Here is a 25,796-nt window from a genome sequence, read left to right as displayed (position 1 = left end):
CCAAGCGCGCCCGCCCTGCGGCCGGACTAAAGGAAGCCACCAAAGGTCCTTTCAGCTGCCCTGCGACCTCGCGGTCTCTGTGTCGACTCCGCGCGGGCGTGTGATGAAGAAGCTGCTGCGAGGGTGAGGAAGAGTCGGGGTTGATCCCCAGCTGCGCTCCGGGCCGCCCTGCCTGAAGGTAAACGTCTCCTTCCCTGCGGCCTTGTCCGACCCCGCAGCCCAAACGGTTCCTCTTGCCTCCCATCAGCCTTTTAGTCTGGGACCTCAACCGTTGCCTGCGGCGTATTTCTCTCCAAAAGTCTTAACTACTGCAGTCTCTGACTGGAGCCTTTCTACAGCGAGGGATGATTCGCCTCAGTCACCAACCATCAAACAGTCTTTCCATTCCCTCGCGAGTCGGCGCAACTCTGCCCCGGATTCTGCAGTTTGCCACCGTTTCCTCCCCCAAAGATGCACTCCACACCCGCGATTTACTGCGCACTTTTGAGCGGAATTGATCCGATGTAGGCTTCACAGGTGCAGCGAGGCCAGGTGCGCGCCTGGAACCCCAGAAATGAGGCTGAGGCAAAAGGCAGTAGACTTTGAGGACAGACCTTGAACTTGGCTAAACCTCTTTAAGCTTTTTAAAAAAAGAGGCTGGAGTGTAGCTCCGTGGTAGAGCATTCCTGGGTTCTGTTCCCAGTGGTGCAAAACTTGACTATTTTAGTTTGTCTTTTTGAGACAGGGTCGCACTATGCAGTTCACTTTGTAACTTTGAGCTAACTTTGTAACCTAGGCTGGTCCCGGACTCCCAGTGATCTTCCTGCCTCAGCCTCTCGAGTGCTGGGATTACAAATGATAATTTTTATGGGTAATTTAGTTTGTAAAATAAGGCGTCAAAATAAAGTACAAGATATCTATCTATCGTTCGATTAATCAATTTTTCTAGCCAGCATTCCTTCATTGTGCTGAATGTATATAAAATCAACTGTATCCTTTCACAATTTGGGCAATAATTAAAGATTCCAAAGGACTTTACATTGTCTTACTATTTTCCTCTGGAGTGATTTTATTTTCCAAATCCATTTTATTTCAAGGAGAAAAAGAAAAAACTAAAACAGAATTTCAAAACACATTAATCACTGGGCATCAGTGGTACATACATTGCGCATTGTCGTTCCCAAATCATTCACCCAGAGCACAAGACATCTGCATTCTATTGCCCGAACTGTATCAGCACAAATTGTTCTCTTCAGTGAACTCAGAGAAATCAGTAGTATAACTATCTTAACTATTTTTGTAAACATATACATACACATATGTTGTTTCAGCTTCTTACACTGAGACAATATGATGTTTGCACATGGGTCTTATTTCATTGAATATGGTCTCAAGTTACATCCATTTACCTGTAATAGTCTCTAGTTTATCCTTCTTTATGGTTGAGTATCTCTGAAGGAGGTTAAGAATAGCTTCCGTTTTCTCCATTATTTATTTTTTAAGTCCCTCCTTTCCCTTGACACAGCCAGCCAGCACTGACAGGGTTAAAGAAACTCTTTGAAAAGAGGCCTGCATCTCTTGGGTAGTGGCTGGCAAAAGGGGGAGTCTTAATTCACCCAGATGGAGTCATTCTAACTGCTTAAAATGTAAGGAAGGTTTGTGAATCGTTATCATTGAATCAGGGATTAACTTTTTATTTGGTTTGACATGGAATGAGGATTACCTTGTTTAGAGTGCTCATGTGTTGGTTTGTTTTCTGTTTTAGAAATGAGTGGTGGCTTGGCTCCAAGTAAGAGCACAGTGTATGTGTCCAATTTGCCTTTCTCCCTGACAAACAATGACTTATACCGGGTAAGTTTTAATGTTCACACATTTATGTATTGAACTATATTTGAGATGCAATGTATCTTGCCCCTCTAGTTCTCCCTGGGAAACACCTAAATGAATACATTATGGTGCACTTAATCCATATCTTTTGCAAACATAATTGAAAAAAATTAAAACTTGTAATTTTCAGAGAAAATTTAAAGCCTTTTGGGAGTGCAGGAGACTAGTACTATGAATTGAATGGAGGGACTTCACGTGGAACTACATCTTCAGTCAATCTGTCTAGCGCCTACCTTTCTTTCCTTCTATTTTCTTTCTTTCTTGGTTGAAACAGGATTCTCCTATGTAGTTTCAGCTGTCTTTAAACTCAGTATGTAGCCCAGGATGACCTCAAAATGATAGCAATCCTTGTGTCTCAACATCCAAAGTGTTGGGATTATAGATGTGTGCCACCACACCTCAATCCAGCCTTTTGTTATTTATTGTATATTTACAGAGACAAATTTTGTTAAATTGCTAAATTGCCCAGGTTAGACTCAAATTGGTGATCTTCTTGTCTCAGCTTCATCTGGGATGACTAGCTTACACCAGGACACCTGGCTCAGCTGACTTTTGAAACTGGTAATAGGATAGGGATTTTGGATAAAAACTGCTGAAAGTGAACAGTTGCCTTTCCTAACCCTCAGAGCATGAGTGTTTTACTTTTCATACAGGGGAGAAGCTTAACAGTTTAATACATTTTATTTTTAGTCCAAGAAATGGTTCAGTTCACTGGGAATGAAGTGAGAAGTCACTGAGAAAGGGTTAGGTAGGAAGCTTACAGACTCTCATAGGCTACTGGTGCCAGTACTACCATTCAGTTGTGCAGCATGGTGGCTCTATGCAACTCATCAGAGAATGCAAAATTTTGTTTAATATTGGTTGTGTATTTTTACATGATAGAAATATTCTTAAAGACTTTTAAGAAATTTATAAATAGGAACTATAAGTAGACAGGTACTGACTGGAACTTTACAAATTGAGTTGCTTAGGGTACAGACATAGAAGGGAAGATAGGGCCGCTGCAGACTACCACTGACATATTAATAAGGGGAGAAAATGGAGACTCTGCAAATATGTTTTCCATTACAAAAACATTTACTTTATAAGAAGCCTAAGGTTTATCTGCTTTAACAGTGACTGCTTTGTGGGTGCAGAAAAATAACAATAATACTCCAGAAGCTTAATACTTAAGCACAAAGGTACCTGGAAATGTGGTGAGTTGGTAGTTGCCGTGGACATAACACAGAAACAGCTATCCAGTGTGTCTCCCTGCCATCTCCTGCACATAGTGTTTTTTTTTATGGGAGTTGCATGTACAAAAGTAGTTATCTAATTGTTGTAGTTTAAATATTTCTTGTACAATCCTTTTAATAGACTGAAGGTCAAAATTGTTCATAATCTATAGCAAAGAATTTGATCAGTACATGCAGCCTGAAAATGTGTATTTCGAATTATACATTATTGTATGGTCTTTTGTTTCAGATATTTTCCAAGTATGGCAAAGTTGTGAAGTAAGTATTCGTGGTACAAGATACTTGATATAACAAAGAAAAATACTAATGTTCATGTTTTAACATATATGTTAGTTATTTTTCTGTACTTAAACCTGTACTCTATGTTAAGATTCTACATGCAATTTCTTTCTTTCCTTTTTTTTTTTTTTTTTCCGGTGCCAGGATCAAACTCATGACCACATGCTTGCCAGGCAGGCACTTATGCTGCTGAGCTAAATCTCTGGTCCTGCTATTTCAGTTTCTTAACTTGGTAATATAAGTAGCTTTCCATGTACTATAATATACAGATATAGCCTCACATTTAATGGTTTTTCAGTATTTATCATTCATTTTACAACTCTTTATAATTTCCTTCCGTATTACTAGGAACTAAATGTAATTCTGCTGTCTAGTATAAAGTGATGAAGCAAATATTTCAGTCACTACTGTTAACAAGTGTACAATAAATTGTTTCCCATTTAGCAAAGAAAGACAGTAAAAGCCAGTGTTTCAATGCTTATGGCTTTCGAAGTGCTTTTAAACTGTTCTCTGTTTTCATAGAAAGCTTAGATATCGAGAAGACTGGAAATATAAAAATGATAATGGATATTAGTCAAAGCTGAGAGTTGAGAAAGGATAGAAAGAATTTGAGGCTCATTTATTTTGCTGTTTAAATAAATTGAGCAACTGTATTATGGGACAAAAAAATAAAAGCAAAATGCTATCATTCCTAATTTTCTTGAATTAAATACATTCTGGCATAAATGTAATATCCTTTCTAAATCCCAAGAATTAAGCATATTTATCTCAAATAGTTTTTTTTCTTCTTACCATAGATGGGTATTGAACAGTTGAAGTGCAAGAGGACTTACTTTAAACTTATTTTGCTATTAGAAATCATTATTAAAAATGTTTCTGGGTAAATGTGTGCAGAATTTTGAATAATCATGTTGAATCAAAACAATAGTAATGCTGCTACTATAACACTTAAAGACATGGACATGGACATGGTGGTATACACCTGTAATACCAACACTTGGAAGACTGAGGCAGGAGGATCGCAGTGCGTTCAAAGCCAGCCTGTACTACATAGAAGACCCTGTCTCAAACAACAGAAAGACACTTATACATTATAAGACAGATACTTATACAGAAAGCATATACATTTATATATACTAGGCATTGTTCTCATCTCTGCACATGTATGGTCTCTTCTCACATGCCCTTTAAGGTAGGTGTTACTGTTATCCAATACTACAAATGATGAAACTGTGACACACAGTAAACTTATGGTTATTGCTAGTTACATGATGGAGTCAAGATTTGAATCCAGCAGTCTGATTCCCACATCTTTTCCCCTAAATGTCCCAATTTCCTATTCTTTTTTTTTCTTCTCTGTTAAAATACCAGAATCTCTATACAAATATAGGACTCTGTGAAAAGAATGGGATAACATTCAAGATACAGAGTTATAAAGACTTACGTACAGGGAGGACCTGATTTGAACAGTTCTGGGGGACTTTTTTAGGTCTGTATCTTTCAGTTGAAATGTAAAGGTTAAGCCTGTGTCAAGAAACTATAAGACCAAGAAACAGAAGCCAGGTGGGCAGTGTGGCATATGCTGGAGTCCCAGCACTCTCGAGGCTGAAACAGGAGGATTGTCCTAAGTTAAAGGCCAGATAGACTACATTGTGAGCCCCAATCTCAAAAACAAAACAAAGCAAAACAAAAAACCCAAAAAGAAACAAAAGCCAGCCATGGTGCTCTATGCCTATGGCATAGACAGGAAAAGTCAGGGAAACGACCTCAGGAAACAGAAGCAGAATGATCTAGACTTAACTTTCATAAAAATAGACTTCAAAAAGTAAAAGCAAATATCTTGATACTTTTTTCAAAGTGAGTTGAACATTTTACTGAATACCTTCACGTGATACTGCAGCAAGATAACCAGAGAGAATTTTACCCTCACTCTAGTGCTTGATTTTTCTTCTTTCCTTCTAATTCCATTGTGTAAACAGGTGCTCTCCATCAAAGAAAAATTTTCAGATATCCTAAATTTAATCACAAGGACCAAAGAAAGGAAGAGATAAGCTAAGAAGTCATCCTCTTCAGGTCAAAGTAACTGTTTCAGATTACTTATTTTAACACTGTTGCTCTGCTTACATTGCAGAAGACCACCAGGGCCCCACCTCTTGTTACATATAGAGCTAATTTTTTATTGGCTGCCCTCCCAAACCTCAAATCTAAAAGCCAGTGTAGGGTTAAGGAGCTTCTGTTTTCCTCCTCACATTTTCATTATAAAACTACTCTTTGTTCTTAGGTAATTGGCGTTTTTAATTGTTACCTAGCCTTGCTGTGGTGGTTATGGAAACTTAGCCCAAAACCTGATCGTTTCCCTGACTTTATCTACAACAGCTCAATACACCCTTGTATATCAGAGATCTCTTGATATGTGGGCTGTTGGTTTAATACACGTTAGAGAAGCAAAGCCACTGCAGTTGTTCATTTTCCCCAAAATCATTTCAAGATTTTAAATGACCAACATGTCCCCTTCTCCCTACCCAACCCCCTGGTGCAGTGTCAGGGATGGAATCTAGGGCCTCACATCTGCTATAAGTGTTTTGGGCACAGGATCTCATTGTGTAGCCTAGGCTGGCCTTGAACTCATTCCTCTTGTGTCAGCCTGTGGAGCAGGTGACAGTAAAAGTGTGTGCCACCGTATGCAGCATACATCTTTTCTTTTGAAGTCATATATCTCTTTTTATTTTTTTATTTTTATTTTTATTTTTATTTTTGGTACTGGGGACAGAATGTACAACCTCACACTTGCCAGGTAGCTTTTTCTTTTTAAAAAGCTTCTGAGTGCCTATTTTATAAAATACTGTTTTTTTTTTAATTAAGTTTATTGGTACATTTTAGATATACATAATCATGTTCATTATAGGGAATTTACCTGTATAAGATACAACTTCAATCTCATTTTTTCCCCTATTCTCCTACCCTTCTTTCAATCCCTCTTCCTTATTTACAAAAGCTTTGTTTCCATTGTTTTCCTTCTTTTTCACACAATCTGTTTTTTCTTTTCCTTTCCTTCTAGTTCACTTCCCGCTCCCTAGTTCCCATTCCCATTTGAACATTGGCTTCCTATTTCCCAAGGCCTATTAAATACATTTTGGTCCTTATTTACACTTTTTGTTTCTCAGTAGAGAAACAATACAGGATTTACACATGTGTATCTGATTTACCTCACTGAACAGAGCTAGGAGGGCCAGGGATATAGCTCAGCAGCGCAGCATCTGCCTGGCAGGTATGAAGTTATAAGTTCAATTGCTGGTACCAAACAAAGCAAAACAGTATTGCCTCAAGGTGTATCCATTTAGCTAGAAATGACTCAAGCTTATTCTTTACGGCAGAGTAGTATTCCATTATATTTTAAAAATCCACATCTTCTTTACCCATTTATCAGTTGATGGGCATTTAGGCCATTTCCAAGATTAGTTATTATACTCTGGGCCATTATAAACTTGAGTATGCATATATTGTTGTGGTATGTTTGATGTTTTTAATTATTTCGGGAAGATACCAAGAGGAGGATAGCTGGGTGAAATGGAACCTCTAGTCCTAGTTTTTTGATAACTCTCTACTGATTTCTATAGTGGTTGAACCAATCTACACTCCTTCTCACAGCCTCTCCATCATTTTTTTATTTGTTTATTTATTGACAATAGATATTCTTTCTGGAATGTGATGGAATCTCAGTGTTTTAATATGCACTTCTTGAATGACCAATCCTATTCAGCACTTTTTCATATATTTGCTGTATCTATTTCTTTATCTGAGAAGTGTCTATTTCTATTGCCCATGGATTGAGTGTTTAAATTTTGGGAGTTTGATTTTTTTTGAGATCTTTATATTTTCTAGATAGTAGTCCTTCATCTGAGCAATAGGTACCAATTTTTTTTTCCCACAATGTAGGTCATTTCTTCAATTTGCTGCTAGCTTCTCTTGCTATAGAAAGGCTTTTTAATGAAATCACAGTTGTTAATTCTTTGTGATAGTTCCTATGTGGTTGAAGTTTTGCTCATAAATTCTTTGCCTATATAAGTGTCTTCCAGAATTCTATAGATTTAGTATTTCTGTCTTAATATTTAGACCATTGATCCATTTGGACTTTAGTGCATGGTATAAGATATAGATCTAATTTTAATCCTTGGCATGTGGGAAGCCAGTTTTTTCTTGTACCATTTACTAAAGAGACTTTCTTCCAGTGAATGTGTTTGGCACCTTTGTCAAGGTAAGGTGGCTAAGTATGTTCTTACATCTTCTAATCTGTTTCATTGATCCTTGGGTCTGTTTTTTTGCCAGTACTATCCTGTAGGTTTCTTGTTTTTTGTTTGTTTGCTTTGAGTTTGGGGCAGTTTGTATCAGTAATCAAACTCAGGACCTCATGCTTGCCAGGCAGGCACTTGTGTCATTGAGCTGTATCCTGGCCTACCATGCTGTTTTTATCACAGTAGCTTTGTAGTATAATTTGAAGTCCGGGATTTTCATGCCCCTGCCTTGCCTTTCTTGCCCAGAATTGCCTTTGCTATTCTAGGGTTTTTCTGGTTCTATTTTAGAAATTATTTTCTCTAATTCTGTGAGCTATGTTATTGGAATTTTGATGGGAATTGCATTAAATCTGTATAACAATTTTGAAACTATGGCCATTTTCACTTTATTGACTCTTCTTACCCAAGAGCAAGAGAGATCATTGCTTTTTCTGATAACTTCTTTAGTCTTTTTTCAGTGTACTGTAGTTTTTAATGTAGAGATTGGCTACTATTACAAAAGGTGTTGTTTTCATAATTTCTCAGTTATTCATATACCAGAAGACTATTGATTTTTGAGCATTGGCTTTGAGTCTGGCTATGCAACTAAATTTGCTTATTAAATCTAGAAGTCTTTTGGTGGAGTTTTGGGGGTCTTTTTGTAGAGTATCATGTCATTTGCCAATAATGATAATTTAACTTGTCCTATTCCTATTCTTATTCCTTTTCTTTCTCTTGTCTACCTGCACTGGCTAAAGTTTCCAGAACTGTATTGAATAAGAGTAGTGACTGGACATCCTTGTCTAGTTCCTGATTTTAGAGTGAAAGTTCTCAGTTTTTATCCATTTAGTATTACATTGACTGTTGGTTTATCATAGATGGCTTTTTTTAAGATTGAGATTAAGATACTCCATTTTTTGGTAGGGTTTTTATCATGAATCAGTGTTGAACTTTGTCAAAAATTTTGTGCATCTATTGAGTGATCACATGGTTTTTGTCCTTGGCTCTGTTACTGTGGTGTAATTACATTTATTGATTTGCATGTATTGAACCATCCTGCATCCCTGGGGTGAATTCTACTTGGTCATAATATGGAATCTTCTTGATGATTTACTGCATTCTGTTTGCCACTATATCACTGAGGATTTTTGTAACTATGCTGATTACAGAGATTGGCCTGTAATTCTTTTTCATGGTTGAGATTTTTCTCTGGTTTTGGTCTTGGTAATGCTTACATGTAGGAATAAATTTGAGAATTTTGCTTTCCTTTCAGTTTCATTAAAGAGTTTGAGAAGTAGTTATACAAGGTTTTCTCTAAATTAGTTGTAGAGTTTAGCAGTGAATCTATAAGGACCTGGGCATTTCTTTGTTGTTAGATTTTTTTTTTTTTTTTTTTTTTTTTTTTTTGTCTTTTTCCTTTTTATCGGTACCAGGGATCGAACTTGAGACTGCCTGCTTGCAAGGCAGGCGCTTATGCCGCTGAGCTAAATCCCCAGCCCCTTGTTGGTAGATTTTTAATTACACCTTCAACATCACTGATTGATATACTTTGTTTAGGATTTTTCTATATTCTTGATTCAGCTTTGGTAATTCATATGTGTCGAATAATCTGTCCATTTCTTCTACATTTTCTATCTTATTGGAGTAGAAGTCCTTGAAGGTGGTATTGATCTTCTGGATTTCTGCAGGATCTATTGTGACCTTTCCCTTCCCATTCCTAATTGCATGGATTTGAGTCTTTCCTTTTCTTGACAAAGTTGGCTAAGGATTTATCAATTTTATTTATTCTTTCAAAGAACCAGCTCTTTTATTCATTGATTGTGTTGTTTTTTACTCTTCACTGCATTAATTTCTACTCTGATCTCTATAGTTCATTCCCATACAAGCTTTGGGTTCCACCTGTTCTTTTTTTAGAAATGTGATGTTCAACATTAAAATTTTTATCTGAGCTTGCTGTGTTTTCCTGATATGGGTATTTACTGCTACAGATTTCCTTCGTAGGATTTCTTTCATTGCATCTCATATGTTTTGGTAGTTTGTATTGGCATTATCCTTTAATGTAGAAACTATGTAGAAACTGTCTAATTTCTTCCTAAATTTCTTCTGTGACCCATTGGTTGCTCAGTAGGGTGTTATTTAATTTCTTGTGGTTTTCTTTGCCATTGATTTTCAACTCATTGCACTATGGTCTGATAATACACATGGGATAATTTCATATCCTTTTGCACTTAAGTACATGAGCCAGTATGTGTTCTGTTTTGGAGAACATCCGTGTGCAGCTGAAAAGAATGTATTCTGATGCCATGTGTTTGATTTTTTTTTTTTTTTTTTTTTGGTCTTTTTCGTTTTTATCGGTACCAGGGATTGAACTCACGACTGCCTGCTTGCAAGGCAGGCGCTTATGCCGCTGAGCTAAATCCCCAGCCCCAATGCCATGTGTTTGAATACTCTGTAAACATCTAATTAGGTACATTTGTTCAAAAGTTTGGTTCAGTTCTAATGTTTCACTGTTGATTTTTTGTCTAGTTGATCTACCTGTTCGTGATAGAGTTGTACTAAGGTTTTCCATTAGAGTTGTGTTAGTGCTGATTTCATTTTTCATGTCTGTTAATGTTTGTTATATAGTTGAGTATTGGGTACTGACCTAGATCCCCAGTCTCTCAAACGAATATATGGTGAAGGCTCACATTAAATGAGACAAGTGGTATGATTTGAAGGCTCCAGGAGGCTCAAAACCCTTAGTTGAGTTTGAGACTCTGAGGCTAAGATAAAGACTTCTCTGGACTGCCCAGAGGGGAAAACAAAGGGCGGGGAAACTGAGGAAAGCACCAGAAATGAGCAGGACCTTGGGAGTCACTTCAAAGACTTCTCCAAGTAGTAAATTATGTCAATTAAGGAGAACTGTCTTATCTCCAGGATGACATTTATGGTAGGAGTGTAATTTAGGAATGAGATTCCTTTAGCTGCAGTCTCTCTTTACTTAATTAGTACTGGAGCCAAGGTGTCCTCAGCTGTGACCTTATCTTGCCCTTTGAGGTATCTCTGGCCTCACAGGCCACTACAGGCCTCAGCTAGGACCAGTGATTCATAGAGGTTTACTTACTATGAATCAACTCCTGTCGCCAGGCAAGGGGTCAAGGCCCAGGACAGACTCACAGATAAACATAGAAAGCCAATTAATTAATTTTTAAAATCCTGCTCAGAGCCACTTCATAGTGGTCTCCAACAGTTGCGTGCACTGATACTTGTTGCATATATATTTATGATATCTCTTCCTCTTGAATTATTCTCTTTACAAGGATGGAGTGACCTTTGTCTGTCTTAATCAGTCTTGGTTTGAAACTCACTTTGTCTGCAAATAGAATAGCTACCCCAGGTTTTTTCCTATTTCATGGAATATTGGTTTTCATCCTTTGACTTTGTGAACTTTTTTGAATTAAATGTGTGTCTTGTATGCAACATATTGTTGGATCTTGCTTCTTGATCCATTCCACTAGTCTGCTTATTTGCTTGGTAAATTGAGACCATTAACATTGATAGTTATAATGGATATATATTGACTTATCCTTGTCACATTATTTTTGTGTTGTTGGCTCCTTTTTTCTTTTCCCTTTATTAATTGTTTGCCTCACCTCGTAGATTCCTTCTATTGGGGTTCATGGAGTTGAATGGATACTGCAGCGGTTTGTTTATACCATGGAAAGCTCTAAAAGATTTACCATTATTTTTCTAGATAGTAATCATCTTTAGCTGACAGATATGTTTTCCCACTTCATTCTGCTGCTTGTTTTCCTTGCTGTCCAGAAACTGCGTTTTGTGTCATTCCATTTGTGGATTCTTGGTGAGATTTGCTGTGCTGCTGGAGTGCTATGGAGAGTCTGTACCAGAGCCCCTGGCTTCAAGTGTATTTCCTGTGTCTTCTCATAGGAGTTTAAACTTTCTGGTCATATACGTAGGTCTTGGATCCACTTTCAATTCACTTTTTTTAGGTTTAGATGCATAAATCTACCTTCACTCACCTATGAGCAGATACCTCGTTTTCCCAGCACCATTTGCTAAAGAGGTTATGTTTTCTCCAGTGTGTTGTGCTCCTCAGTCCAGAATCAAACGGTTGTAATTGCATGCATCAGTTTCTGTGACCTGTACTCCTTTGGTCTCTGTGTCTGTTTTTGTGCCAATACCATGCTGATTTTGTTACTGTGGCTTTGTAATTTGAAATCAGGAATTGTGATGCCACTAGTCTTGTGCTTTTTGCTTCAGATTGCTTTGGCTAATCAGGTTTTTTTTTTTTTTTTTTGTCTTTTTCTTTTTTTTTATGGGTACCAGGGATCGAACTTACGACTGCACACTTGAAAGGAAGGCACTTATGATGCTGAGCTAAATCCCCAGCCCCGGCTAATCAGGTTCTTTATGCTTCCACATGAATTTTGGGATTGGTGTTTCTCCTTTGGTCAAGAATGTCATTTAAATTTTGATGATGATGGCATTAAATCCATCTGATTACTTTTGGCAATATGGCCATTTTAATTATTAATGGCCATTTATTAATTCTGCTGATCCATGAATATGAGAGGTCTTTCCAACTTTGTATCTTTGTTTTCTTTGTTCAATGTTTTATAATTTTTGTTCTAGTTTTTCCCACCTCATTGGTTAGGTTGAACCTTTGGGTTTCTTTTTTTTCTTTCAACAGTTTTATATGCAATTACTTTACTAATTTCTTTCTCAGCTAGTTTATTATTGGTATATAGAAAAGGCAATGTTGTCCTACTTCTAAGTTTATCAAAATTCTTGCTGTTTTTTTGTTTTTTTCCTTTATTGTTTGATCATGTTTTCATATGAGTATGAACGTAGTTTCTAACTTCGTGGTTGTTATTTTATTCTGTTCTTCCCTTTATTTCTTCCTTTTCTCTTTCCCTCCTTTACATGATTTCCCAAACTTTCCATGATCCCCCTTTGTCCCCAAGCTTTGCTTGTAATCTCTTCCTCTTCTACTTTGGTATTGTTTCCCTAATTCCTTTTAAATTGTCTGTCCTACAGGTAAAATTGACATATTGAGTACTTATTTACTGCATATAATTTTCTGGTTTGTTTTAGATTTTGCTATATAACCTCAAATCTAGTTCATATGGTTAAAGGTGGCAAATTAGTGGTTACCTCAGTGTGCCATTTTCAAGGCTGTGTTTGAAGCTATTGTTATTGATGATTGTACCACTTTAGCCAAAGTGACAATTGTTCTAACTAATTATTTTTCCTGGTATTCCAAGAATGTGATTGTCTAAGGGTCCTAGAAAATACTTTGGGGTAGTCCCAAAGAACCAGGAGGTAGGCCAAACAGGCAACAACTTCTCAACCCCAACAAAATTCTCTCTGTAGAGTCTGTGTTTCTTTTTTTTTTTTTTTTTTTTTTTAATTTTATTTAAGGAGAAAAGAAAAAAAAAAGCAGAGAAAGGGTACAAGTTATACAGATTTGCAGAAAAAAAATGAACAGTAGGAAATCACTAGTTAATGAATTACATACTGTCATCTTAGAAATAATTGTTCAAGTCACAAAATTAAAGCTTGTAAAGTGGACATTCCATCAATGATACTGCAAACAGTTCTGTTCAATGATCCAATAAAACTCTGTGATATCATATTCTATCTTATACACTTAAATATACATGCAGTTATATAGCTTAGAGCACTTTCTTTTCCTCTCTTTTGTACAATGACTATTACACATTTTGGGTTTCATTGCTCTCACGGTTCTTATTACTTTGTTGGAAGAGAGTAAAACCAAATGTGACATAACAGAACAGAATCGGTCAAGTCAAAAGGGTGGACATAATAGATAATGTGAAAACATAATACAAGGTGATCAACAATGGTTACCATAATGCCTCCCGCTATCTCTAATAGAATTGCCTATATCATTAGTTATAATACAATTGAACAAAACAGTAAAGAACAAAACCGACAAAGCCAAACCATTGGAGACATTGTAGGTCTTCAAAAGTAGATAAAAGTCAACGAGAATGGGCGTTATAATGAATCTCATTATCTTCACAGCTGATGCCTAAATTTTCGAACCTGATACTATCCAGCAAAACAGAATAGGGGAACATCAGTTAAAAACCAGATGGTGAGAGTAATACAGGGCTTTAAATCGAGGTAATGGAAAGTCAAAGTGGGTTACTATAATATATCCTGCTATTTTTTTCCTTTAATTAAAAGGATAAAAATTTTTAAAAAAGTATTAAAAAAGTAAATAATGGAGTGGAGATTGAGATAAAAGAGGGCATAACAACGAAACAGCACAGATCAAATCATAACCATTTAAGCAGAATAGTGTTTCACCACCAGATAATCCTGACCTAAAAGTAGTTACCATATTGTCTCTTTCCTTGAAATCCTTGAGTACAACTTCATATATTGTAGCATTAAGTATATCAAAACAATGTAAAACCATTTAAGAGAATGACAGCATTACAGAGTATTTAGAATCGACTAACAGAAAATGAATAATGGTTTCTGTATAATCTCCTTGTCTTTAAAAGGTTTTTGCTTATACTATTGTACATAATAAAATCCAGTACGATACAACCTATTTAGACCATTGGAGACAGAAGGACAAAAGCTAGATGAGACTTCAAAACAAGATGATACTAAATCAGTATTACCTATTAAGATGTCATTTTCTCCAAAATAGCTGTTCCTATCATCCAATCTTCTCTGCCTCATTTCTGTTGAGCTCTTATTCTGTCAGTAGCTGTCAGTTTGTCTTCTTCACTTTGTTCTCTGCTCCATTAGTCGTGGCCTCCACTATTTCTGGATTCTTTGTATTTTTTCTTTTTTTAGAATATCCTGCAATACTCTCTGTAGAGTTGAATTGGTGGTTGCAAATTCCCCCAGTTCCTCTTTATCCTGGAAGCACCTTGTTTTCCCATCAATTTCCAGGGACAGTTGTGCAGGATATCTCAATCTTGGCTGGAGATTATTATCTTTCAAAGCTTGAATTATTTCCCCGCACGCTCTTCGTGATTTGATGGTTTGTGCAGAGAAATCTGCTGTAATTCTGATGGGTGCTCCCTTGTAAGTGGTCTGTTTCTTGTCTCTGACAGCTTTTAATATTCTGTTCTTGTATTGAATTTCTGGAATTTTTATTATTATATGCCTGGGTGTTGCTCTGTTTGGGTTGTAGGTAGCTGGGGTCCTGTATGCCTCATACATCTGAGTATCTTTACCTTTTGCTAAATTAGGAAAATTCTCCTGGATTATTTCTGTGAGTAGCTTTTGTAGTTCATTTGTTTGTGTCCCTACTTCTTCTTTTATGTTCTTAATCCTTAAGTTATGGATCCTCTTATCATCTTCTTGTCTTTGTATTATTGCTGTTTGTTTCTTTGTTATTTTTAAGAAGTTTTTCATTTCATTCTCCCATATTACAATTCTGCCCTCCAGTTCAGATAGTCTGTCCTTAGTTTCTTTCAAGCTGTTATGCCAGTCTTCGATAGACTTCTTAGTTTCTTGGTAGCCCCTTTGAACCTGCTTCACGTATTCTATGCTTTCCCTGTTTTCTCCATCAAACAATTCTCCCCTCTTTTTCTGTTCTTCCATTCCACCATCTGTTTTTTCTTGGGTGGGGCTTAGCATTTCTCTAACTATTTTGCATACTTCTAGCTTCAGGTCGTTGATAACTTCATTCCTGAATTGGTCTATGAGGCTCTCTATATGGTGCTTTATGTGTATTGGTGCGGTGTCCGCTATTGCCTGTTTCTCAGAATTGGGGGCCGAGGAGCCTTTCTTGTTGCTGCCTCTTCCCATATTCTCTGTTCCTTATATATGCAAGCTTATATGAGAGGCCCAGCTTCTCTCCCTGTCAGCCACAGCCTGATCGAATTGCGCCGGTTAGGTGTTCCCACTCACCGCTGCGCACCAGGCAGCCTACGCGGGGCCCGCCCCTCCCGGCCTCCGTCAGGCTCTGCGATCTGGGTTGGGCCAGCCTACAGGGTCCGCCGGCAGCGTCACGCAGGCCAGGCACTTTTCACCAATCCCGCCTGAGAGGGGAATATGTGGCTGGAGTCGCCAGCGCGCCCTGCTCCCGCAGGACTGCTCGGGCCCAGAAAGTCCGCTGGAGTCAAACTGTGGTGGAGTGTCAGTTTCTCTCACTCACCTCGCCACAAGTCAGAACATGCCTCCCTGCCCGTTCTGTTTTCGACTCCGTTCGCAGATTGCCGTTCTCAGAGCTTCTGCATCTCTCTCCTTGCCGAGCTGATGTAGGGGCAGCCAGCCACCGCGCAGCGGGAAACCCAAATCGCGGCTTCCAATGGCGCAGGGTCCAGCCTCAGCAGCGAGACTTTTCTGTTCCTGTTTTAGCACCAGGACTGCATTCCAAGTTGGTTTCTCTCAGCCGAGTTCGTTCCTGAGTCAGCAGAGCATAACTCCACCTGCTTATGTCTCTTTAGTCCGCACCATACCTGGCTTCTGAGCCTAGTTTTTCAGAGAGCCTCTGGTAGTTGCTGTTATCTGTCCGCCATGTTCTCCCGGAAGTCCGAGTCTGTGTTTCTAAGTGTAGGAGAATATCAACTTCAAATAAGGATAATTTGAAATCTTTCTTCCTATTTGCATCCCTTTTCTTTTTCTTGCCTAAATGTTCTTGCTAATATTTTAAGTACTATATTGAACAGTAGTAGTGCGCTTTAACATCCTTGCCTCATTCTGATTTTAGAGGAAGTGCTTTTAGTTTTGCTCCATTTACAGTAATGTTGGCTATGGGATTGTCAGGCATATCTTTTACTATACCTTTAATACCTAGTTTCTTCAGGACTCTGTCATAAAGGGTTGTTGAACCTATTTATGTGGTGCATTACATGTGCTAATTTGCATGTTGAACACACTGGTACTCTTTCAGTCATGGTGTAGAATCTTTTAAATGTATTATTGAAAAGAATTTTTGCGTCTGTCTTTATGAAGGATATTGGTGTATTTTGTTGTGTCCTTCAGTTTTGGTATCAGTGTGTTATTGGCCTCTCACTGAATCTGCAGAGTTCCTTTCCTTTCTGTGTCATGAACTAATTTGAGGAGGATTGGTGTTAGTTCTTAACCAGTAAACTTGTCTGGTCCTGGGCTTTTTATGGTTAAGAGATATTACTGCTTTGATCTCAGTTGCATGTTTTTGATCTGTTTAGTAAACATAGTTACATAGTAAATAAAAATAACAAGCTCATCTTGTACCTACCTGGATCAGCCCTGGAATCAGCTGTATTTAATATAAAGTACTCTGTTGAGCAATGTTGTTAAATCACACTGAACGGCACATGGTTAGCCACCGCCTTCAGCACTCTTAAGACAATGTAAATATCCTGCTCACATAAAAATTTTATTTTAGACTTAAGAGGTGTTATTGGTTCTTTCCTAATTTAAATTCTACCATGATGTTGCAAACTGGTAATTTTTTTGGTGAGGTATGGTAGCACATGCCTGTGATTCCAGCACTGTGTATCCAGGCTGAGGCAGGAGGGTCACGGGGGCTACATAGTGAGTTCAGGGCCAGCCTGTACTGCATAGTAAGACTATCTCAAACAAACAAACAAACAAGATGATTTTCCATCACCACATTCCCTGTTCATTCATCAGCCACGCGTTAGCATTCTTCTGTAAGAACTTTCCTTCCTCCGTTAAATTATTGGTTGCTTGTAGAGAAGTCCTACCTTTTCTGTGTTTAATTCAGTACTGTAACTTTTTTTAAAACTCAAATGGTTCAGAAAGTGACCAGTGGTAGGTATCTCTTTCCTACTGACTTCTATACACTTATGCCATGGCCCATGTTTTTGTTTCATCATTGCAAGCTTGATTTATGACACAGTAAACAAATTACAAGCTCATCTTATACCTATCCTGATCCTACCTTGGAATCCATCTTTACTCCAGAGAACCCTATCGAGCATTGTTCCTAAACCACACTAAAGGCATGTGCTTAGCCAACATTAGCCAAATTCCAGAGGCAGAAGAAAGGGTAAAGTGAATGCTTGTATCATCCTGCTTTTCCCTGAAATAACTTGGAGCTGGCCTAAGAACCACTGAACTGGAGGCAACTGCTTCAAAAGAACTCTAAGAATAGAGAGCCAAGGACAGAGCTATTGGCCAACTTAGGCTACATAGTGAGTTCCTGTGCATCCTATAGCAAGACTCTCAAAAAGGGAGTGGGGTCGTAGTTTAGCAGTCCCCTGAGCTGTGTCCCCAATACCTTCCTCCAAACACAATCAGAGTCTAAAACCATAGAAAGGTAATTTTAATCATCTTAGTTTTTATGTAGAATAGAATATCTCAAGTTTTATTTCAGAGGTTTTTTCCCCCCCTTTTAGGTTGAGAAAATTAGAGTTGTACTTCATCTTTAAGAGTCCACTGTTTGTAAACTCTCCACCCTTCTACTTCTGATTATCTCTCAAGTGAATTAACTCCTTGTGCTCACTTGTAGTATCACTTTATTTCCACTATTCTGCTATCCCATGGATTTGAAGGAATAGCTAGATTTTATGTATTTCTCTTATTTTTCAACTTTTTGTTTAAGCCTTAAGTAAAAGCTTCAACTTTTTAAGTATTAATGTTTTATTTTAATTCACTCTTTGTTTATACTTTCAGGGTTACTATAATGAAAGACAAAGATACGAGAAAGAGTAAAGGGGTTGCATTTATATTGTTTTTAGACAAAGACTCTGCGCAAAACTGCACCAGAGCCATTAACAACAAACAGGTAAGCCATTCATTTGCCTCAGTGTTTTTGAGCCCCAAAGCTTTTTTGTTCATTCAGACACAAATATGTCTGAAAATATGTAAAATATGTCAAAAGGCAGGGGATGTTCAAATGTGATGACTATCAGTAAATTCAGAGAATATCTAACTTATGTCACACTTGTACTGGGTTCCCAAAACACTGGCAATATGTGAGGAAATACTGCAGGCTAGACTTTATCAGTGCTAAGTAAGGAAGTTGCTAAATTACCCACCCTACAAATGGAATTGAACATTTGTGGGAATAAGATTAAATTACTAGTTTTACATTCCAGTGAAATACGAACTTCTGCATTTACATTTTTCTCTGGTTTAGTTATTTGGTAGAGTGATAAAGGCAAGCATCGCTATTGACAATGGAAGAGCAGCTGAATTCATCCGAAGGCGAAATTACTTCGATAAATCTAAGTGTTATGAATGTGGAGTAAGTATACCTAAACCTTCAGGAAATCTTCTGCAGTTTACTTCCCGGTATTTCCCACATCTTTTATTGGTGCTCGCCAAAATTTCTAGCAGGATATCCCCAGCTTTTGAAAGTGGTTTTACTTCAAGGGTCATCTAAGTAGCTGGAATTGACATGTATTTATGAAATGCGTTGGTGTAGGCTTGCAATCCCAGATTCGTGGGAGGAGAAGGCAGTAAAAATTGCAAGTTTGATGCCAGCCTAAGCAACTTAGCAAGATCCTGTCTCAAAAATTGAAAACCTGGCACTGTTGCTCGGTAGTAAAGATGCCCAGAATTCAGTCCCTAGTACCATAACAGAAAGACAGAGACAGAAAACACAGAGAAAAGAAAACATAATTAAATGAAAGATAACCTGGGCCTTGGAAGCCAGGCATGATGGCGCATGCCTATAATTCCAGCACTTGGAAGGTTGAGACAAGACTCTCTCTGAGAGTTTGAGGCCAGCCTGAATTACACAGGAGACCCTGTTTCAAAAAAATAAAAACCAAACCAAAACAAAAAAACCTAGTCCTGAAATGTAGCTTAGAGGTGGAGAGCTTGCTTAACATGCTGAGGCCCTGGGTTCAATTTCTCAGACTACAATAACAACAGCATAGTTTTTTTTTTTTAAGGTAAATATGAAGTTATTTTTAGGTAAATATGAAATACCAATTATCACATCATATTGGCCTCTCCAAAATATGGAGTCGTATTTTTGTCTAGTTTCTAAGACTTTAAAACTCTTTTCTAAAAGGTGTTACTTACTCACTTGGGTATCTGGAAAGGTTTTAATGATTCATCAATGTCTGTCAATCTGGTGCTGCCTATTTTTGTGTCATTTGGCCAATGGCCAATGTTAACACCGTTAAGCACCATTATCATATGTCCCATCCTCTTCAACATACTAGGCATTGAATTTTGTTGTCAACATGCATTCTCACTATGTTGACCAGGTAGGTCTCAAGCTCATGGACTCAAGTGATCCTCCTGGTCTCAGCTTCCCAAATAGCTGGGATCACAGGGCATGCAACATCATATGGCTGTTTGGAATTGTTTTCCTACTAGGACTGCTGATGCTTTGTAAATGAACTGTGCCTCTGTTTTCTTATCTGATTCTTCTCATGACCTGCTGTTATCCACTCAAGGTTTCAGTGATCAGATATGCACAGCCAGAGATGAGTGTTTTTGCAGTACCCATAATGGTTCCAAGAGCATTTCAATCTGTCTCCCCCAGCTGTACCTTTCTGAAATGACTTTGTAACATACTGAAGAAATTTGAGTGCAAAGGCCAGTGGGGAGCTGGAGAGAGCATTAGTGAGAGACGTAGTCCTAGCTGCAGTCATCTAGGAAGAAATGGCCTGGCTCCCTTCCCACTGTCACTCACCCAACAAAGACTCATACACAACCAGGCACAGTATGCTGCAACCCAGCTACTGGGGACTGAGAATGCAAGGCCAGCTGAGATCCCTTCTCCAAAGAAATGATATCTGCGGACAGTGTAATCTGCGGACAGTGAAACACAGACGGCTGCAAAGAGGAGCAGACAGTGGTACAGCTGCACACTGTCAGCTCCCCTGGTGTCTAAATCCTCTTGAGAGAACGTTGTCTAAAGTATACTCCAGAGTCCTAAAGTTTTAGAAAGGAGGTGTGCTTAGCATGCACATAGCCTTGGTTCAGTCATTACCACCTAAAGAAACAAATACAAAATGAAAATATACATAAGAGTTGGGCATGGTGACACATGCCTCCCATCCTAGCAGTCAGGAGGCCATGGCAGAAGAATCTCAAGTTCAAGACCAACCTGGGATATGCAGCAAGAGCCTATCTCAACTACAACCCGAAAAAGAAAAAGAAATAACAACCCTAAAAATTGAATAAATATTAAAGGGATAAGGGGTAGTTATTTTTAGATTAAATTGTTCCTCATTCTTCATGTTCATATGAAATATTAAATTATCTGAGAATCCCTCAATAGCTTCTGGCTAACCTTTTAGAACTGTCAATGATAGAAACAGCACACTGAGGTACCTATAGGTTCACTACCAGTGCCACAGATGAATCCGTTAATTTGTTCCTTTTGTTATGGATCAATAGATTTGTCACATTGTACTTTACGTTTTTATATTTAATGTCCCTGAAAATCTGTTTACATTTATTTGACCTAGTTTTTTTCCCAAGTTATTTCCTTAGTAAACCTTTTTCAATATAGGATATGTTATCATTTTTTTTGGTATACTATTATTCCAAAACACAGTTTGGGAATTTATTATTATTACTATTATTATTATTATTATTATTTAGACTGAGGATCGAGCCCAGTATGCTATGTATCAATCTCGTGACCTTTTCCCTCAGCCTCTCAAACTGCTGGGGTGATAGGCAGGTGCCATAGCAACTGGGTGGAAAATGCATCTCTAGATACATTCTTTAACAAATATAGTATCTTTCTTTTCCTTTCCAATCCACAACAAAAGGAAAGTGGACACTTAAGTTATGCTTGTCCAAAGAATATGCTTGGAGAACGTGAACCTCCAAAGAAGAAAGAAAAAAAAAAGAAAAAGAAAACCACTGAACAGGAAGAAATGTGAGTAACTGCTCTTCCTGAGCACGTCAGTGTGCTGCTCTGTGTGTGCTGGCTGCTCACACTGCTGTTTTTCCCCACCGTGCAGTGAGGACCCAGCAGGCAGTGAAGATGAGGGGGAGGACCCTGCTCTTGACAGCCTCAGCCAGGCCATCGCATGCCAGGTACCAAGTGGGTTGTGTTGGCACAGCTGGGCTCAGACCCAAGGCCACTTGCTGCTGGGCAAGTGCTGTACCACTGACCTCTTCTTCCTTTCCTTTTCTCTTTCCCTTTTCCTTTTTCTCCTTTCTTTTGCTTTCCTTCCTTTCCCTTTTTCCTTTCCTTTCTCTCTCTTTCTCTCTTTTTTTCTGTGGTGTTGGGAATCCACACTAGAGTAAAGTGTTCTTTTATATGGTCTTGTGTGATCGTTGCCTTGGATTAAAGTTTTATAGTTTTTTAGTTCTCATGGCAACTCTGTCCCTCCCTTCATCTCCTAAGTATGAGAAGATCTAAAGGCTTCGTGTGGGGAAAATCCTCCTTTTTTTTTTTTGTTTTTTTGTTTTATGTGTCTCCTTGTGGAAAGTCAGGCTGGTTTAAACTCAATGATCCTCTTGCCTCACCCTCAAGAGGTCTGGGATTAGAGGTGCACAGCACCACACCAATGTTCAGAAATTCCCATTTGTTCTTTCTGGATTTCAAGGGTTCCATGATACTTTAAATAAAAATTTTTTTAATGCAGTAAAAAAGATTGAACCCAGGGATCTTGCATTGAACTCTATCCCTGCACCTTATCTGTTTTTGTTATAAAATTGAGAACTATATGACTAAATTGAGTTTGAAACGACCAACAAGATTTTCTAGAAACTGCCTAGGATGGGAATTTAACTCAGCGTTAAGACCTTTTCTAGCATTTATAGAGGCTCTGGTTTGATCCTGCACACAACAAAAAAAGATGTTGGCATATACCTATGATCCTGCGGTGAGGGAGACTTAAAGCAAGACTACAAATTCAAATTGCCCACCTGGGCAATTTAGTGAGAGCTTCTCGCAAAATAAAAACTAAAAAGCACTGGCGATGTAGCTCAGTGGTAGAGTGGCCTTGAGTTCAGTCCTCAGTATTGGAAAATGGTAACAGGATCATCATAATGATGAGCTGCCTCCAACAGCCAGGCATGAGGATGCATGCCTACAATCATGGCTGCTAAGGAGGCTAAAGCAGGAGGATTGAGAGTTCAAGGCCAGACTCAGTCTCATAATTTAAATATCAAGTGCAGGCATGGTGGCACACATCTGTGATCCCAGTGTACCTGGGAGGCTGAGGCAGGAGGATTGCTACGAGTTTCAAATCAGCCTGGTCTAAATATGGAGTTCAAAGTCAGCCTGACCTCAAAGCAAGACCCTGTCTCAAAAGTGAAAAAAAATAAAGAAATAGCAGGCACAACTGGTGTAGCTCAGGGGTTAGAGTGCTGGCCTTGCACCCATGCAGCCCAGCTCCATGCTCAGCTCTGCACATTGCCTGGGATGACTTGGAGCAAAATGCTGTGATGGGGACTGGACGCGGTCACAGAGGTGGCTCCCGGTCTGTGGGGACGGGGGCCAGGCATTCTTGTTGTAGTGTAATGTCACCATGCAGAAATGAGCGCATCCTAAATAAAAGCTCAGTTTGGTTTGGTGTTCTGAATCCCATTCCAGCAAGCCAAGGTGGAAGAACAAAACAAATGGAAACCCAGTGCAGGTGGCCCTTCGACCTCCGAGGACTCTCGGCGCCCAAGGATAAAGAAGAGTGCCTACTTCAGTGATGAGGAAGAACTCAGTGATTAGAGTTATGCACTGCAAACTTTGGTAAAATGAAAACCAGCTGCAGTACAAAGTGTGTGCATACAAGGGCACTGTTAACGAAATAGTGTTTTTTACTGCAAAATAGTGCACAGAAGATGAAATACAATTTTTTAAATTATTGTGTTTGGAGCTTGGCACAGTGACAACTGTGATCCCAGTTGGGAGGCTAAGGCAAGAGGACTGTAAGTTCGAGTGCAGCCTGGGCAACTCAGCAATGTAGCAAAACCCTGATTCAAACAATTTGGAAAGTTACACCGAGGACGTAGATCAGTGCGAAGGACCTGGGTTCAATCACCAGTATAAAAAACAAATCGTATTTCTACCTTGCCATGGCATAGTAGAGACTTAACATCTGTGGTCCAGAAATCCCAAATGTTCTAAAGTCCAAAACTTTGAGCACAACATGATGGCTCGAATAGATAATTCCACACCATGCAACTGTGATTGATGTGCAGCATTATGGAAATTACTGTATTTGACTGCCTCCAGGATATGTACATAGGCATATATAAAATATAAATGAATTTCATGCTTAGACTGAGGTTCCATCCCCAAAATATCACATATGTATATATTCCAAAATACTTGTGGGCCCAATTTATTTTGTTGTTCCTGTGTTTGAGACAAGATCTTCCTATGCAGTATAGGCTGGTCTTCAACTCACATCATAGTAGCCCAGGGTGGCTGAAACTGGTGGCAGTCCTCCTGCCTCAGCTTCTTGAGTGCTCAGATTAGAAGGTGCACATCTCTGCATCTGAGAGATCCCAAGTATTTTGGATAAGGGATACTCTGCCTGTATGAAAGACCAGGATTTGTTAAGAAAAACAAATACTGTGATGGTAATGCTATTTTTATTCCATAAAAGGTAAACATTAAAATGATTTATTTGAAAATTTTACTGTAAATGCTTTATTGATGTTTTACTATTTTGTAATTACTTTTAAAAGACAATCTTTAAGACAAAAACTTTATAAAAACTGAAAAAATTAGTGGTTTTTTGTTAGTAGTAATGTCAATAAATTTTTCAAATGATATTGTCTTTAAATATGGGTGCTTCATGGTCTTAATTCTTTTAGCTTTATCCCTGTCTCGAAGTATGTGAGTGATAAATATCCATAAAATATCCGAAACTGAGTATGGTGACACAGGTCCATAATCCCAGCTTTCAGGAGGCTGAGGCAGGAGAATTACTGCAAGCTCCAGCCCAACCTAGGCTACATAGTGAACTCAAGGCCAGTGTGAACTATACAAAGAAAACCTGTCTCAAAAACAAAAAAATATCAAATAGCCAGGCATGGGTGTACATACCTGTCATCCAGCATTTGGAAGGCTGAGGCAGGAGGATGACAAGAATTCCAAAGTATGTAGTATAGGCTACACAGTGAGTTCAAGGCCAACCTAAATTACAGAGCAAAACTTCATCTAAAAAAAGCAAAAATAAAACACTTTTAAAGTGGCTTTAAAAGGCTTATTACCAAACACAGTACTTACCTGTCTGCTTTGCCTGTAATCCCAAATTCTGTTGCCAGAAGCAACCACTTCCCGTTGCTTTTTTGTATATGTGCCCTGCAGTAAAATGCAGATATTTTGGTCAGTTCATAAAAGCATGGCACAGGATTTTCATCATATGCCCCCTTGCTTCCTCCATCTCCCCAAAGTGGCTATGTTACAATTTCGATTAAATCTATATCCACTGTTCAGTTTTTGTAAAAAAAAACCTTTGTAAGTACAGTTCTTTCCATTTCACGTATTCATTACATTTGTTTGTATTCATGGTCAAATCTGCCTGTAATTCCATAGTTATTTATAAAAGAGTAGGATTATGGAGTCTTTAATTTTCTACTTTGTATGTTTCTGTTACTGAACAATAATGTCCCCAGTCCTTAATAAATTTTCCTTTGGCACATAGGCTAAGTTACTGAAGCTAGCTTCATTCCTGGGTTAAAACAGCCCTCCCTGCCTCAGCTCCTCATGTAGCTGGGATCACAGGACAGCCGGGCAGCAGAGCTCCCAGGGATGTGCCAGGACAATGATGGCTGAACAGAAGCAGTTAACCAACATCACAGGCCCCTGGAGAAGGATTTCACCCCAAGCTGAAGAGATAGGAACCTAGCAGGTCACAGTAACCTAGCACAGGGGCTAATGGGCCATTGGCAGTAGTGGGGCTGTCTGTGGGTCCACACCCACCCCCCAGTACCCAGGAAGATGCCTTGACTGCGGGCTCCCAGCACTGACTCAGGACAACCCCACCACCACCCCCATCATCCTCAGATGGACACTTGGGGTTGCAACCCAGGAGTCTTTCCCAAGGCGCATATCTCCTGGTGTCTGGCAGTGCGATAGTGGCTCCTGTCCACCCCATGGGAGCACCCCAGCCTCAAGTTTGCCTCCCCACCCACGAGGGACCCACCTGGAACCCAGAGCTCAAGGCAAGTCTGAGTTGGTGCCTGATACCCTGAGATCCTCAGCCCTCACTGCCAGTATTAGCCCTGACTCTGAGACCTTATAGGGTGTCTGGTTTGGCACTGTCCTGAG

At 38.8% G+C, this 25,796-nt stretch overlaps 1 protein-coding gene across 4 annotated transcripts; it reads left to right on the top strand.

The window, feature by feature from the left end:
• On the top strand, positions 1-24,306 carry Zcrb1 (zinc finger CCHC-type and RNA binding motif containing 1). Of its 4 annotated transcripts, none has more exons than XM_003475858.5 (8): positions 1-178; positions 1,745-1,830; positions 3,331-3,359; positions 18,269-18,380; positions 18,735-18,842; positions 21,337-21,446; positions 21,532-21,607; positions 23,115-24,306. In XM_003475858.5, exons 2-8 carry the CDS (start codon positions 1,747-1,749, stop codon positions 23,241-23,243), a joined length of 648 nt encoding a protein of 215 aa, XP_003475906.1. In that variant the 5' UTR covers positions 1-178; positions 1,745-1,746; the 3' UTR covers positions 23,244-24,306. The 4 variants fall into 4 exon arrangements, with proteins under 4 accessions (XP_003475906.1, XP_063110633.1, XP_023423403.1 ...); XM_023567635.2 differs by lacking the exon at positions 1-178 and adding an exon at positions 356-531; XM_063254563.1 differs by lacking the exon at positions 3,331-3,359.
• Positions 24,307-25,796: the final 1,490 nt, after the last annotated feature.

The sequence above is a fragment of the Cavia porcellus genome, unplaced genomic scaffold (genome assembly GCF_034190915.1).
Source record: "Cavia porcellus strain 051 isolate PalLab524CR breed Dunkin Hartley unplaced genomic scaffold, mCavPor4.1 scaffold_8, whole genome shotgun sequence".
NCBI classification, from domain to species: Eukaryota; Metazoa; Chordata; class Mammalia; order Rodentia; family Caviidae; genus Cavia; species Cavia porcellus.
The sequence above is the reverse complement of the archived record's forward strand: the minus strand, read 5'-3'. Positions and strand labels throughout refer to the sequence as shown.